Genomic DNA, 17,362 nt, shown 5'->3' with positions numbered 1-17,362 from the left:
AATTTTTAACAATAGAACTTTATAACCCAAAACTAAACCAGTTGTCTTCACTGAGAGAAGACCTCAGTGAAGGAGATGCTTGTGGAGCAGCAGCCCAGGCCATGTTGACCCAGTGTTCTTCACAGTTAAGAGGCTAGTAATATTTAACTCCATGTACGTTTGAACGAGATGAAAAAAGCAAGACAACAGTAAGCAGACAGAAATAGTTGCATTAGCAGGGGCAGAGAGTGAAGAGACCAAAAGTTTGCCTGCTTCAAGTTTAATAATATGTGAGGTTTTAATAGTAGGCTTGGTTCCAGACTTTGCTCCTGCTGGTGGGAACTACCCAGAACACAATGGTCCCACTGGAAGTAGTACAGCGGTGACATTTCCCAGTTTCCACTTCCCCTGCAGCCTCCAAAAACCTACTCTGAAAGATGGAGACACCTTCTGGATTAGTGTGTGAAGGCTGCAGAGGGAATTGGAAACAGGCAAGTCACCTCCCTTCTACCAGTGAGATCCTGCTGCTATATCAAAAGCCTCACTGACAGGAGCCCTTCCATGCAGGGAGGGTGAAATCTGGACATATCCATCAGACTTATACCACAAATAGTATTTCCCAGCAGTTGGAATGAGTTCTAAATTGAGAAGATGCTTAACAAGCATTTGGAAATAATTATGTCTGTGCTCAGGGCTGTATGTGAAGATGCTAAAAGACAGTGGCAGGGCTGTCCCTTGTTAGTTTATATTGCTCTGGCATCCTCAAGACATCAGGTCACAAACATTAAAAGGAACCAGTATTTTATGCCAAGAAAACAAAACTGCACTGTGTGCAGTTTTTTATCTTACTTCTAGGACAGCTGCTGTGCCTCAAGTAATGCACGTAAATAAGTCATTTGATGGACATCTCAAAGTATAAAATTAATATGGAATAAGTCTGTGGCCAAGTCACTCAGTCAACTCACAACACATGCAGCTGAGTGGAACTGCATTTTCTTGCAGTTAAACATTTCAGATATTTAACCATTTAATCTCCCCAACCACAGACCCACCTCACAAGTTAAGAGACACTGCTGTTTCTCACCTCTTTAGTGAATGGCATAGCAGATTGGGAAAGGTGGAAGCTTCACATAAACCTGTGGGAAAAGTGGGAAAAGTCAGTATTGTCCCACATTATGTACATGCATTCCGAGGACTCACCCACTTCATGTCTCCCCCACCCTTTATTGTGGAGCAGCGTTGCTGTTAAATTGCATATACTTGTTGCACGGTCTAATTGATGTAGGAGGAGATGACCCCCCCCTTTCAATATACAGTGGAACCTCGGTTTTTGAGCGCATCAGAAGCTGAATGGCTTCTGGGGCATGTTTCTCGGTTTTCTCAATGGGATTTGCTGACCGCCCATTAAGCCTCGGTTGTCGAACAGTCTTCCAGAACATATTACATTTGACAACCGAGGTTCCACTGTATTTCATACACATTTATGATTGTATACGTGAGACACTGGAAAGTGGACATTCTTTGCTGCTTTTGTATTGTACCTGCGGGCTTACCTTTCTTTCTTTCTTTCATTTATATTCCACTTTTCCACTAAGGTCCTCGGGGTGGCGTACATGGCTCTCCCTCTCCCCGTTTAACCTCACAACCACCTTGTGACATAGGTCATGGGAGGTCACCTGTGATAGGGATGGAGGAGGCTGGGAACGCTGGGCACAAATATGGCTGTTACTTTTCAATATTATTTAAAAAAAATCAATCAAAATAAACTTTGGTACTTAACAACAACACCCCACCCCAAATTACACACATCATTAATAAACAGAGCTGGCAACTCTACGTTGTCCATACATACAAAACCATCACTGACTTTCAAATGAAATGTTCCTTTGCCATTTTAGTTAGCTGTGCTTGAGATCTAATCACCATATAATAGTCTCATTAAGTACAACATTGCTCTACATCCAAGTAACTATATGAGGAAGGATTGTAGGAATGAGCACACCAGCTCTGCCCCTGTCACCTTCCTCAAGTTGCAGCAAACTTCTGAAATAGGGAGGCTTCCCTAACTCAGGGAGTTCAAAGATTCTAAAATGTGCTGGGAACCTCCCCATTCCAGATATTTGCCCCCAGGAGATCAACTAGAATGGTTGGTTGGTTGTGTTGTGTTCCTCATTACGCAAACAAAAACAGAAGCAAACCAATCCGAGCTGAGGCCCATGCACAAACTTTATTGTGCGCTTCTTATTATAAAATACTTGAATGGTTTAAAACATGCATCAAATAGCCAACTTAGGGCCACACACAAGTTCCACTTTGTGGCAAACAAACTGCAGGTGAAATCCATTGCCGTAAGATTCCAACAGCTTCCCACAGAATAAGAAAGGTAGGTAACAAAATGTTGGGAGAATTTAACTACAGTTCATCATTCGTTAGATCAACACATGGTTTGATTTTATTTTAACCGAACAGTCCAGCTATCAAAAACATAACATGCATCTTGATTTTATATCTTCACTAACATCTTAATATGTCCAGAGTAATTATGCATTGTATGGCCAAAAGTTCATAACAAAAACAAAAACAAACAAACAGAATTAAAAGAACACACTTGCAGCCACTCAGCCCAACAATTATTAACTATTTAAGCAACTTTAATACAATAAACAAAAAATACCCATAACAGCTGTGCTGCATAACCTATAGGATGTTTTCTCCTGTACACCCTAGGTCTATATATTAAATATCTGCAAAATTAAAACATGCATACAGAAAATACAAAGCCAAGCTTTACAGATCTGATATGAATCAAATTTACTTGAAACGTAATGTACAAAGTACCTTAATTTTAAACTTTTTTTTTTACTGTTAATAGTTCTTTTAACATTCAAGTGTGGGGAAAGTCTCAAAAAGTTGGGCAAAAAAGTTTCTAAATTAAAATATTTTTCAAAAGCTATGGTTCAAGTAATAAACATTTTTATATAGAAATCTTCTGATAAGTTTTAACTAAAAATAATATGTTGAACATTATACAGAATTAGCAACAGGAGTATACCCAAGACCAGAAATTTACATAATTACTAAGATTTTTGGCATTTCTTCCTCACTTATTTAAAACACAGACATGTCTGCAGCCTCAGATTTATATTTTAAGACCACTGTAAAACTATCATTTAAAGACAGTTCATAAGACCATTAAATAAATATGGATGCATTAGAACGTCCGATTTAAAAACAAAAGAAAACCACCTCACAAACCCACCACCTAGCTCTACAATCCCATTCTGTAAACATAAAAAGTGTTGACAATGATAAAAAAGTAACATGCTAAGTCTATAGTGATAACAGCAGAAGCTTGTCCCTGGATCTCTCTCCACAAGTGAGTTCCAAATATAAACTGTTAATATTCATGCTGTCACTTTTAGAAGAGTGGCTGTCATCTCCAAAGCATCATGGCTTCTCTTCGGTAAGATCAAGTTGTGATTTCGCTCCGGGTAAAGCGTGGGAACTGCATCTCCCTGGGATGTTTTGGCTACTGTCTTTTCAAGAAGCAGTCCTCAACGAATTGTTACGTAAGTAAGCAGATGCGACGGTCACTGTGCATTGTTGTTGCCAGCACCATTGTTTCCATTGGCATTTGTTGCATTCACAGAATTAATGCCACCCTGAAGAAGAGCATCTTTCCTTGGCGGCATTCGCTCATTAATCCTATCCAGTCCTTTTGCCTCTTCAAAACTGCAGATTTTATGTTGTGGAGAGAATCCTCGTATTGCTTAACAAAATGCAAATTAGACATGTCAGTAATGGGAAAAAGCTCTGCGTATTCTTAGTAACTTCTAAGAAATAATATCAAAATGTAAAAAAAAAAGGGGGTGAGACACCCACAAAACCAGTAAGTTAGATTAAATGTGATTTTATGTATTTACACTTCTCTTAGAAAAAGTGAGCAGAGGTGTACAGCCTCTCTGACTTTTCTTCTTCACTATATCATACCAATTTTTGCTTAAGGCCACTAGGGATTCCAAACATCACTTATGAGAACACAAAAACTAAAGTTGGCAGCAATGCAAGATATGACTGTGAATACCTAGGCTAAACATGTGAGAATAACCACAACAGCCTTGGAAGCCACCTTAAAATAAGGACAGTACCTAGACTTCAAGAGATCACCTTACACATCAGGCAGGAGCCCATTTTATTTTGATCACTGATAATAAGACAATTTTTCAGTTTTGAAGAATAATGACACGTGCACACACTGCTATAGAAACTAGAGTTCTGTAAAATGGTACCAAGCATCTTACTCCATTTTCCACCACCAAGACAATCCCACCCTGCAAATGTAACTAATCATCAATAGTGATGTATAAATGTGGTGTTTGAACTGTTAGGGAGCTTGCTGGCCCGGCAAGTTCCTCTGAAGATTTTTAAGGAGATGCTGAGCCACTAATAAGTATAGTCCAAGTCTTCAGACTTGGCACACATTTAAAAAGCAGCATATGCACCAGCCTTACAGATTAGTCTGCAAACGTGATTAGACCACAGATTTGCTTGGTACCGGTAGCTCATTTGTGCACATAGACATACTTTGTCACTTATAGTAAAGCAATGGCCTGACAAATGATGGGATATAAGTCATCATGGATAGTTGCTATTAAGGCTAGGATCCAAAGAAGACTTCAGGAACCTTTACCCACACCACCCAAGCAATCTGAGCAGAGTTGCCAAAGCAGTGACATGGCATGAAAGGTTGCCATTCCAAAATAAGACGCGTCTCTGGAAATAGGCAAGCCCTTGGCCATGTCTAAATTATTATTCGGCTCTCATCCAAAGATAACGTTTTCTACTTTGCCAGCTTCCTGGCACTTAATGTTCACAAATGAATACTACACATTATAAAAACACCTTTGTAAAACTAAATCTTGCACTACCAGATGGGTTATGAGAAAGAAACGAAAAGACACAGACTTCAATCCAGAAAACCATATGGGAAGATATCTGCGCACAGTGGAAGAGAGGAGGGCTGCATTATTCTATGGCACCAGAAACTACTTTTGAAACTCCGGGCTATGATGTATTGTTGAGAAGTCACATTCAAAATATTTGGGGGGGGGGGGGGAGACTAGCAAATATGAAAAGCTCAATTTGAGTGTTCAAGCCATGCAAATACTTAAAAGTGGCCTGCTGGATTGGAGACAACATTTAAAATCCATTATCACCAGAGGAAGTATGTCAACTAAAAGAGGGGACATAAACATAGCATGCTATTATGCTAACGAAAGAAAACACATCCTTATTCCACAGTCAGAAAAAGCAAATCACCCCAAAAGCAAAAGGCAACAATCATCATCAAGACAAGACAAAATGCTACGGATAACAAATGAATCAGTGTATTGATTCATCTCTGGTTGTGCAAGTTGAAAGAGCAGAACAGACTTTTAAATCCCTCCCAGACCCCAATCCCTGCCATTAGCAAAGACACTGAGACCATACCTTTTTCAGCCTCAATTGCCTCTACTGTGGCTGTACAGAAGTGAGTAGATGCATGCAAAATGAATGAGAAAGATGAAGAGTGTAATATCACATAGCAGAAAAAAATATGATTAATATTATACTAGCTGAAGGTTGATTTAAGAAGTCCTTTTTGAAAATAAAAATTTCCTTGCTTTTTTGGCTTTGATACTACCATTTATTTATTTTTAAAGAAACCACAGGTTAATATGAGTTCCCAACAACATGGAAAGGGCTGAAAGGGACCGTTTGTAATGTTTCGGGAGGACTTTCTTCATTAGTCCACAATACCAACATGCAATAAAATATCAAGTATTTTATTCCTGAGCCAAACACAAGAATTTAAGAAAGGAACGTTTCTTATCATCATCATGAGTAACTGCTGCTTTACATACAATGATGATGATATTTTTTAAAAAATGTAACCAGTTGCCATGCAAACTAAGAAGATGAAAGTCTGCATGTTTGTAGGTGAGCTGCAGTTAATAACGGGAATCCCCAGATTTTAAAAATGGATGTGACCCCCCTACTGTTTAAAGTAAACCTAGGCAGGCGGTGGGCTTCTTTGTCCTATAGGATTGGCTGTGAAGAAACATCAGAAGCTTCTGCTTCTGTTTTTGACTAGCTGCAGTTTCATGTTACGTTTGAAACTGGATAAACTGCAGTTGGTGCTAACTGTGGTTTACTGAAACAAGCCAATTTCAAACTGTGGTTTCTGAACAGTTCAGGTGAAATGTTATCCCTAAACTGTGGTTAATTGACAACTGAAGCTGAAGATTCCAATCTCCTCCTTGTGGCTGTTGTAAACGTGACAGAGAAGAGCACATGGTTGACTAGGCTCCTTCTTGTAATGGGAAAACAGTTTATCATTCTGTGTGGACATGGCAAGAGGGCCACAGCATTAGTTTGTAGGCAAAGCCTGGACTGTTCTTACTGGGCACCATTCAAACTTAGAGACAATATCATATATTTTTTCTGAATCCCATTGCACCACAACCCAGGCCACTGAAAACCAGTGACATAAAGGTTGCTGTCTTTTAAAAATAATTCAGTCTAGTCAAGGAAGACAAGGAAACATTTGCCTTTTTCTTCAAGTAATTTTTCCTCCGATGGCAAGCAAAACAGCAGCAGGAACAGTGCACTTATCAGGGTGCTGGTTTGGAAATGCAGTTACTACCTCACAGAGTTCACCTTCAACCATCTTACTACTTACTACGAGACCAGTCCATCTACAAGTGTGTAAGATGGTTAAATCCTAGACTACAACAACAGTGCAAAGGGAGGTGATTGTGGGATGCAAGAACACACACATACCAGCACAATCAGAGATACCATTTTAAGCATTTAATTCCAACCAAACATGATGAAATTACTTAACTTGCATCAGGTCTGGCACAAACTAAATTAGTGAGCTGAATTAGCTTCTCTGAAATGCTAATCATTTATCTGGCAGGGTTTTTTCCCCCTCTAGCAAAAGAGATACCAAAACTCAAATATCTCGATGTAGTATTTCATTTGTACCTCATAGTTCTGAAAGATTACCTGAATTAAAGAATGGAAATGTCAGGCTATTAAGGGCTGGATGCCCACTCCCAACAGCTTCACCCATAAGATGCAGCTGCTTTTACAAAAAAATAAAATAAAATATAGGATAAAAGCAATGGTGCTCAATCAAATCTTTCATCACAAGAAGCCATTTGATTTATATTGCTACTACATTAATTTTAATGTAGACAACACTATGGCATTACTCCTTTGGAAAACAAAATGACTCCTGAATGCCAGTTTTCTATTTGTCCAATTTACTATAACGTTTCATTGTTGTAAGTGATGAAAGATTTGTGTTACAACTTTCCATTAAACATTAGAAACGTCTAACTTGCAACAGGAATCATCTGGTTTACCCTATCAACAACAGTAGAAATTGTGTGAGCACCTTAAAAATCTACTGAATTCACAACATTTCTGTTAAACTGTTACCATTTGAGGCTCCTAAAGGAGTAAAGTTAGTTAAAAGTCTAAGTTGTGGTCATGCTGAAATTAAAATTTTTGATTGATGTTATATGTCAGGTCCACTTGTCTTGTTTTAAAACAAACATGAGACAACATTATCAAGTCCGATCAAATGCGTATGTTCCAATTCTCTACAGCTTACATAGTGCTGAGAAAACTACAATATGCAAGCTGGGTAGTGAATATACACACTGAAAGTAACATTTAGAGGGGGAAATCTGATGATACAAGGAACACTTGCTACAAGGAACACACCATTTGCTATTACAGACATTCACAGATCACATACATACATATATAAGGACTTATGAAAAGTGAACTTGGAGACATTATATGCTCCAAGAGGATAATGATAGTAAATAAAACAGTTTAAATAATATTAAAAGGTGTTAACTCAAACAAAAATTATTTTAGACTGACACAGTACCAGAAAAGTTTCACAAATTTACATTTAAATATTGAATTTTGATTACATTAGGTGGCAAAAATATTTTTTTTGACAGACAAGAAAAAACATGTGCTGTAAAACTGAACTCAGATATTACAGAAATATCGAAACAGAAAACTAAAATGTTTTCTGTTAATAAAGCTCAGGAATGTTATGACGCCCACTTTCTTTCTTGACATCCATTACAAAAAAATGAACTATATAGTCAGAAGAAATTAAAAAAGAAAAAAGAATCTCACAATATTCTTCTGGCAACAACTAATCCATCAACTTTTATAAAGTATTCAATGAGCCAGATTACAGGTGTATTTTCTTTTTATTTTCATGCAAAAAATATAAGCACACTTAAACACCCTTTGAGTCTGACTTATTTACAAGGTTTTCATTTAGCCCCTTTATTCTCAATTGGATTTTATAACAGCTATTGCTTATTTTTCAGTTACATTAGCCATCAGAATGCATCGGGTGCAGAGTCAAATGCAGCCAACCTCAAAAATAAGGTGCTACGAAGTTGTTTGTACATCAAGAGACAGACAAGTGTCTGAGATAGTGATTTAATTTTTTTACACACTTATACAGACATACAGCGATACCTAGAGAAAGACAGACAGATCTAGAAAAAGCAGCTACATCTGCAGAGGAAGGAAATAGCAACTTACAAGGACAATTCAGGGAAGTCAAGTAGTATTACACAGAACATTTGACAAACAACATGAAGGAACAAACTTTGGCATCAATCACCAGGGTACGAAACAAAGCACATTTTCCATCCGTGGAATGCAAAATTGAGCTTGGAAACTTGTAGCTATCAATACTAAAAGGCAACTGGCATTTACTAAACGGATTAACGTCTGTAATAAAACTGTAGGAATAAAGAATAAGGCCATATTCGATATCTAATGAAATAACGATGTCTCTTTAATTTTCTGACCTACCCTGCCAATCTTTTCCCAGTTCATAAATAATCTTGCTATCTGAAATGCTCTATCAAGGAAAGCTCAAAGACAGACAAAGATTAGCACAGCGTGACTAATACTGCTTGCTTTTTGTTTAATACCCTGGTTAAATACTGATTTTACATTGCCTGATTAATACATAAAGTTATGCTTTTATCATCAGCCGCTAAGACAAGAACTGAAAAGCATAAGGAATTCCCTGCATGCACTGGGTGTGGTGTTAGCGAAAGAGTGAGATGTGCCCCATTCCATCTGAGGCACAGCAAGTTGCATAACATCATTACCACTTTGCAAGGTCTGGCGTCCTCCAGCCAATACTCCACTAGGTAACATTCCAGTGGGAGTCAAACCCTTGAGTGTCAGTACACTTTCACTCTCTTCCCTGAATTTAGGAGACAAAAAAGGGGAGGGGGAAAAACTCTTTTATCCAAAGAGGTCTTCATACCCAATATGCTTCAGACTTGCATGCAGGTCCTTGCCTGAGCTCTTCTCATCCCCCAAATCCACTGTCTCCTATCTAACACTGAAGAACCGGGAAATGTAATACTGCATGTGAAAATAGCAGGGAGGGTCTGATTTAGAATACTGAGAGGGATGTGAAGGCTGGGGAACACAATCCCAGGAGAGGTCTGCCAGCCCTGCTCCCTGGTGTTTAGGAAGGAAAGGAAGGCATTTCCTCCTCCCATTATACGTACAGTTGTACCTTGGATCCTGAACACCTTGGTACTCGGACGTTTTGGCTCCCGAATGCCGCAAACCCAGAAGTTAATGTTCTGGTTTGCAAACATTCACAGGAACCCAAATGTCCGATGGGGCTTCCGTGGCTTCCAATTGACTGCAGCACCTTCCTGCAGCCAATCAGAAACCGCGCTTTGGTTTCCAAACATTTTGGAAGTCAAACGGACTTCCAGAATGGATTCCGTTCGACTTCCAAGGTACGACTGTACATCTGTGGCATCTTTTTGCCTTTCAAAAATATTATATGTCAGGAGCTACTCTGAGCTTGGATATGGCAGGATTATTATTTTTAAGTGAAACCAAATACTGAATCCCTTTGTTCTCGTCTCTTACGCCTGCTGCCTTTAAATTCTGCTTTTTGTGTTGTCCATTCACTGCGCCCATGACATCATTTCCCTTCCCTCCTTTGCACCTGTCTTTCAGAGCCCATTTCTTTGGCACAGCTTTTCTTGCTATTATTTTTTACTCTTTGATCCTGCCATCACCTTTGCTCTGCTCTCATTATTCAGCTGCATGAGAAAGGGTTAGGATAGCTCCACATTCTGAAAAACAAGCATTGGTGCTAAATAAATGTTTAGCAGAAGTACAGTATTAACAATAGATAACTCATCTATTTAAAAAGTTACAGCTGCACTTAATTGTAAGAGTGGGTAGGGAGCGGCTAACACGTAGTCGTTCCATATAAACAGATCAGGCAAGTTGAGAATAGTAATTACCTGAGAACAGAGAAGACTCTTGCCATCTTGCCAATTGCACGGATTTTGTTTCTGATTATTTCTTTTCGTGCTGCAGCTGTACCTACTTCCAATGGAAGAAGAAAGTCTCAAGCTAATGGAGCACACAACAAAAATTGCATACAATGTGACCATCAATAAAACTGTGATAACATATGGTTCTCCTTCAGCCTGGAACTTAAGGTGATTGAATAATGATGCCTCATCACAGACAAATCTCTTCAGTCCACAGATCACCAAACATCCTGAAAAGATTAAACAGTTCTAAACACTAAGTGACAAATATCAAGACTATTAATTGCTGCCAATTGTTTACTGATGGCATTTCATTCTTAGGCTTTTGACTGCTGATCTCTTCAACAGTTATGAACCTGACTGAGCGCAAATAGAAAATTCAAGGAATACATGGGACTTATACCATAGCTGGCATTCAAATTACTAACTGGCAACCTAATTGTGCTCCAAATCGACAGTGTTCTAGAACACTGAACAGCATGTCTATTCATCCATCTCCATCTCTCCCTCTATCTCCCACACTCACTATATTTTATTCATGTAAATCAGTTCAGAACTTTCTGTTGTGGGAAGTGATTCATGAATTCAATTAGCTAGCTAACATCCTCTCTCCTGGCATGTATACTTCATTCCAACCTAAGTGCTGTTTCACTTGTAAGGTTCTTCCAGGCATATACCATATTTTTCCATGTATTGGACACCCCAATGTATAGGACAACCCTATTTTTGTGGACTCCAAATTTAGAAAGTGGGGGGAGACTGCCCTGACTAGTAGAGTTTTTTTAGGGAAAATAGTTGACAAATGCTGACAGCCGCACACATCCAACAAGCTGCCTATCAGCTGTTACCTCGTGGCAGAAACACACACACTTCACTTTTTTTGGGGGGGGGCAGAGTTGTTGAGCTGCTCTGCTTTGCTGGAGGCTAGGGAACAGGCAGGACACGATCACACAGAGCCAGGCAACGACGCTCGCAAGGAGCGGGCCACCACTGCCGTCGCTCCTCGCTACACACGCAGTAAACGGACCACCCACTCCTCTCAGGAAGCGGATAGCAGAAACCACCTATCAGCTTCCCGATCGCCACCAGCGGCCGCCAATCATGCTCCTGCTTGCTGCAACAAGGGCAGCTGTCTATTGGCTGCCGCAGCAGCAATCGGGAGGGCTAATGGCGGTGATGGGGCAGCGGTTGTGTGCTGCGTTCCAACGGCCAATGCTGAAAATTGCTCACCCGCTGGAACGAAGCGCGAGCCCGAGATTGTAAGCGGCAATTGGCCGCTTGATTGTGTGTGGGGAGGGGAATGTTGAAAATTGCTCACCCACCGGAAAGAAACGTGAGCCTGATTTTGTGAGCGCCGACTGTAAGCGACACGAGCAGCTGTGTGCTGTGTTCTGGCGGGTGAGCGGTTTTCAGCATCCCGCCCCACCAAGCAAGCGGCCAATCACCACTTACAATCTCAGGCTCGTGCCAAAAAACCATTCGCCCACCCCCCCTCAGCACTACCCGTGCATAAAATGATCCTAAATTTTGAACCTCATTTTTGAGTCAAAAAATCTCGTCTTATACATGGAAAAACACGGTATCTCTTCTTTGTTTGAAAAGTTAGATTAGACTCCCATACACACACATGAACATGATTTTCCTTCAGGAATGTGGTCTGCAGAGACTGTAGGACAGGGGTGGGGGACCTTTCAGCTCAAGGGCCACATTCTCTTCTGGGCAGCCTGCCAGGGGTGGGCAGCGTCAGAGGCAAAGAGCATGTATACTTTACCTTTGTACTGCAGGCTACTTGCTTGAACTACATATGAAACTCAGTTGCATGATTCCCTCTTTAAAAAATTCTAAGCTCTAGGCATGGATAGGAACAAAAATCCCACCAACAACACAAGAAAGCAGGAAGGTTGGGGGGGGGGGCTAGAATGGAAGCTGTCTCCTCAACCAATGAACTGCAAGACTGTACTTAATACAGTGTGCAACTGGGAGACATATAAGGAACAAAAGGCAGTTTCCAATATAGTTTTCAAAGGAAGACTAGAGAATTACTGGGACATTTCTTCTTTATTTAAGATGCACACTTAGTAGGCAATCTAACATGCCACTACCAGCATACTGGTTGCATAATTTACATTCTTATCATAATTGTGTTCAATATCTGTCCCCAAAGCCTGGTCAATAAAGGTTGTGTCTGGGTTATATTTGGTGCACCCAAGGATTTGGGCAAGCCCCATGGAATGTTTAATTTTTACTTTTAAACAATAGAACCATCCCCACTATGTGATATCACAGCTTTAAAAAGCCCTCCCCCCCAAAAAAATGGTTTTCCATGCAACTGGGAGGCTGGGAGAGGGCCATTAAAGAAACACAAGTCGAAAGCTCCCTCACGTGTGTAGAGCAAGTTGCACAGTTCTTTGGATCTCTGGCAATAGCACTGCAGCAATATTTAGTAACGGGTTCTTTCAAAGCTATTAAAATATACTTCTGCTCATTATGAAAGTTCTGCGAGGAATTCCACATAGCGCCAAGCAGATTGCTCTATCAGTGCAAACACTTATGCTTATGCTGATGGAGCAATCTCTGCTCACCTGCCTCCCATGTGCCTTTCTGGGAGTTCTCCTAACCTCCTCCATGCAAATGGGGAGGGGTAAAAACAGGGGGCTTGTGGGGAGAGGACGGTGCAGGGAAAGCCCTGTTGTGCTAGCGAAAGTCTTTGCGCAAACTTCTGCTTGCAGGTCTGGTTAAAAGGGGCCCCTGACCATTAGGTCCAGTTGTGGCCGACTCTGGGGTTGCGGCGCTCATCTCGCTTTACTGGCCGAGGGAGCCAGCGTACAGCTTTCAGGTCATGTGGCCAGCATGACTAAGCCACTTCTGGCGAACCAGAGCAGCACACGGAAACGCCCTTTACCTCCCCGCCGGAGCGGTACCTATTTATCTACTTGCACTTTGACGTGCTTTCAAATTGCTAGGTTGGCAGGAGCAGGGAATGAGCAACAGGAGCTCACCCCATCGCGGGGATTCGAACTGCCAACCTTCTGATCAGCAATCCCTAGGCTCTGTGGTTTAACCCACAGCGCCACCCGCGTCCCAGCTGGCCTTACCTACTATATAAATTATTCTAACTTATTATTATACACATCAGCTTGAAACTAGCACAATAGTGATGTAAAGCTTTCTCATACAAATATTAGCTGGAAGAGAACAAAATTACTGCACAAACAGCAACTGAAACATTACAGAGATCACATTTCATGCACCATTTGTAATGTAGAATGCTTTCACTAAAATCATAAACAAGGCAGACAACTGAAAACTTTCCTACACATGCAGGATCAGAAAAAGAGATATTAAAAGTAGGGAAAATATGAAAGCTACTACAAAAGGGGAATGGAAAAGAGGAGAAACCCTTCATGCACAGAAAGACTGGCAATAAAACAAATACTACACATTTATATAAGGAAAATATATAAATGTGTTCTCTACTTTGATAACTTTGATAAGTCATATTTCAAAACAATATTACTCCGTCTTTTCTGTACCTTTTTTATTGCCATATATGATTCGTTCTTCAGATGGAGAGTCCAGAAAAAAAGAAAGTGAACGATGGAGAAAAAGGTGAGTGAGGAAAACTAAAAGGAAGAGCTTTTACATTGGCAGTGATAATAAAGAATGGAAGTTGAAAAGAAAAATGAGGAGGAAAAATGGAAAACTGCTACTCTCATAGAATACTGCATACTGCTGAGTGCATTTTTAAAATATATTGGTAGCATTTGTAATGTCTGTTCAGTGAGTTTGTTGACAGGATGATATAAAGTGTAGGAAGGACATAAATTTCAAGTAACACAAATATACAAACAAACACTGTTAAATATATAGTATAAAAAGCACCCCAAAGTCAAAATAAGTAAAAGTTGTCAAAATAAGTAAAAGTTCTATAAACAAAACAGACTTCATAGGTTTCCTTGCAATGAGTAATAATAAATTACATGTATCAAGAAGCAGAAATGTGAAATATGGGCTAAATAATTGATAATCTACAGCCCTATTCAGACATTCTCCCCTTTGGACAAACTTTCCTTGCTACCAATCCCATCTTTCTCCCCAGTGTTTGGGGCCGAACTTGTGCAGCAAGGAGTCTTTTCTACTTGCACAGGCTCCACTTATGATTTAGCCCCTAAGTCAGGGTTCTAGACTGCGCCGGGGAGCCTAGTCAAGTTCCCTACTGAAGAGGTTTAGCCCTCAATACGTTGGGGATGTGTAGGAAGTGTTGGGGACAAATAATTCATCCCTACTCTGCCCCTTGCATGATGGCAATCGTGTGTGTGTTGCAGGGGGAGAAAATGAAGAAGCAGATCTTGTGTCTTTTTATTCTATGCAATGGAATAAATATTTTACCTTAAGAATTTTAATACAGAAAATATAAGCACACCAAGTTTTCAATTCTTAATATACCAGAATCATTTGAAGACTCTCTTTTAAAAATCTAATAGCATTCCTCAAAAGTGAAACCCTTAAAAGTTCACAAATTATGCACAGAATAAAACTTTCAGGAATTCACAGTACAGACCCGTAAGTCATAAAAGTAGCCTTACCGTCAAATTGATCTTCACCCTCAGTCATCAGTTCATCATCAGAACAAATACTCAGAACGTTCACCAGCATTTCTGTCACTAAATTAAAAAAATAATCCAACACATCATAATACTTATTATAAGCTGAATAGTTTAAAATGCTACAATACTATTAAAATGCAAAATACATTGGAGGGAGACAGAACAAAATTATATGAAAAGCCAAATAGGTCAACTTCCAATCCTTCACTGTAAGTCATTTAATAAAAGAACAGCATTGCTGGATCAGAAATTAAGTAAGAACAATCGGTGTCATTAGAGAGCTCACAAACAGGGCATGAAGGCATCAGTCCTTGCTCCCAGCAGGGGTTGCGTTCCAGGTGATTGTGTGAAATCACATGCAATTTAAACAGCCTGCAAGCACCCCGTTCTGCCTCATTCCACCCTACTCCACCCCACCCTGCCCTGCCCTTCTAATGACACTTTTTATGACATTTCCGAGTTACTTCTGGGTTCGGTGCTGTGCGTGATTGCATGCACACCAGTTGCGCCTAAAACGGGGAGGGCTTGTGCAGTATATTGATGGCTGCTGACTCTTAACAGAAATGTCTGTTTTACATACATAAATAAAAATCTGCAGCCCAACAATGTAAAGCACAACTATAGTACTGTGTGTAACGTATTATGCTGAACAGTCAAATATGGCAACTCAACGGGGCTCAACAAGCACTGTAATTTAGCTACCTGCCTGAAACAAAACAAACAAAAAAACCCAAAGTGAATATCAAACAATGGGCAAAAATACAGTTTGTAGGCAGTGTCTGAATTGCTGGGCTACAGGCAGGTTTTATCTGGCCACACAGATACACACAAGCTATCAGTTGAAAGCATGCATTTAAATCTACTTGCATAAATGTAACACTAGATAAGTGGCAAATGTTTGAGTGACAACCTGTTTTTATGCCTTGTTTCATGATATAACGTACCTTTTTCTCCAACAAATGGCAAAGACCATGTGAAGACATCCATAAAATTTGGCAACCAATAAGGATGCGGTGAACAGTTGAACTGTCGAATATTCATAACATTATTTTCATATTTCAATACAGCAGCTGTAAAAAAGTTTTAGTGATTAGCTGAAATTATGTATCAAGCAATCAATAATAACTGCAAACCTTTCAGCTAGCACATTCATTCCAACACCTGAGGGTTGTTTGACATTTTTTAAACAGCCAACAGTTGTGTCAACTGTAGATTCTATCGGGCTATTCATATGCGAGTTTAAGCAGGCACAAGCCCCTTGGTTTGTGAGCCTGGCTAGCAAGCAAACACAAACCATGAATTGGTTTGTTTGAACAAAATAATAAACAGTTGTCACAAACAAGGACTAGGAGTTACTAATTTCAGAGCACAAGAGGAGAGAAACACCAGGCCCATGCCTTTCCTATTCTTGTAACACTATACAGTTAGCATTTGGCATTATGCTTAAACAGCCCCTATAACTATTCAACCACAACCATAGTAGGCACACAGTGGAACTTGCAGGATGTAATCCAATATGGCCTCTAACAAGCAGCAGCAACACAGAGTATCAAGCTAGTGTCATCTTGGACATAGCAGGAATTTCCAAAGATAGATGAGTGCTCTCCCTGAAAGTTGCAGATGCTGGAAGGAAAGCCAGTTAAAGCTTTAGATGAGTCAAATTCTCATTCTGCACAAGATGATCAGATTTGAGGCTTTACCACCACTGTATCAGGGTATACTGAGAGACCTTTGTGCTTCTTTCTCATCTGGAACAACTGTGGCCTTGCCAACTGGTTTTAGCTAACGTGAAGGTGGGAAAGATAAGTGAGTAATGGCATCAGATTCACTAACATAGATGTATCTTCCTGAGTAATGAAACATTCCTTCTGCCCTGAAGAAGTAGGTATGTTGGAATGACTAGCTGCAGTTTTCCCTTCGGACTCTCACAAAATTCTGGTGCTGCTGCTGCTACTACAACATTGTGTCTACATGACACGTGTCTATATATCTGACTCAAATATAATTCAGGTATGCAAATTGCACTATCTTGGTCACATTCAGATGACAGTAATGAAATGCACCCTATGGGACGCAGTCTCTTAAATGTGTTTGGAGACTTTAGGTGGTGCAAAATATGGTGGCTTTTCAGAGCATATTAATTCTGATACAGTCATATCTCGGGTTGAAGTAGCTTCCGGTTGAGCATTTTCGGGTTGCGCTCCGCGCGTGCGCAGACGCTCAAAATTATGTCACGTGCATACGCAGAAGCGGCAAATCGCGGCCTGCGCACATGCAGGTTGCGTTCACTTCAGGATGCGAACGGGGCTCCGGAATGGATCCCGTTCACATCCAGAGGTACCACTGTACCGTTAATTTCATCCT

At 40.1% G+C, this 17,362-nt stretch overlaps 1 protein-coding gene across 8 annotated transcripts in view; it reads right to left on the bottom strand.

Moving 5' to 3' along the window:
• Nucleotides 1-2,187: 2,187 nt before the first annotated feature.
• The window catches only part of PPP3CB (protein phosphatase 3 catalytic subunit beta), a 40,469-nt gene continuing 25,294 nt past the window's right edge, over nt 2,188-17,362 (bottom strand). For 4 of the 8 annotated variants that reach the window (XM_081913687.1, XM_081913683.1, XM_081913681.1 and 1 more), the window contains 7 exons: nt 15,943-16,068; nt 14,978-15,055; nt 13,925-13,951; nt 10,359-10,443; nt 9,189-9,286; nt 5,470-5,499; nt 2,188-3,748 (listed from right to left, as the gene is read on the bottom strand). In XM_081913687.1, the coding sequence (XP_081769813.1) occupies nt 3,570-3,748; nt 5,470-5,499; nt 9,189-9,286; nt 10,359-10,443; nt 13,925-13,951; nt 14,978-15,055; nt 15,943-16,068 (623 nt within the window). In that variant the 3' untranslated portion in view covers nt 2,188-3,569. The remainder of the gene's footprint in view (nt 3,749-5,469; nt 5,500-9,188; nt 9,287-10,358; nt 10,444-13,924; nt 13,952-14,977; nt 15,056-15,942; nt 16,069-17,362) is intronic. The other 4 variants (XM_081913685.1, XM_081913684.1, XM_081913682.1 and 1 more) reach the window with 4 other exon arrangements.

This window comes from Podarcis melisellensis, assembly GCF_964234715.1.
Source record: "Podarcis melisellensis genome assembly, chromosome: 5".
NCBI lineage: Eukaryota > Metazoa > Chordata > Lepidosauria > Squamata > Lacertidae > Podarcis > Podarcis melisellensis.
The sequence above is the reverse complement of the archived record's forward strand: the minus strand, read 5'-3'. Positions and strand labels throughout refer to the sequence as shown.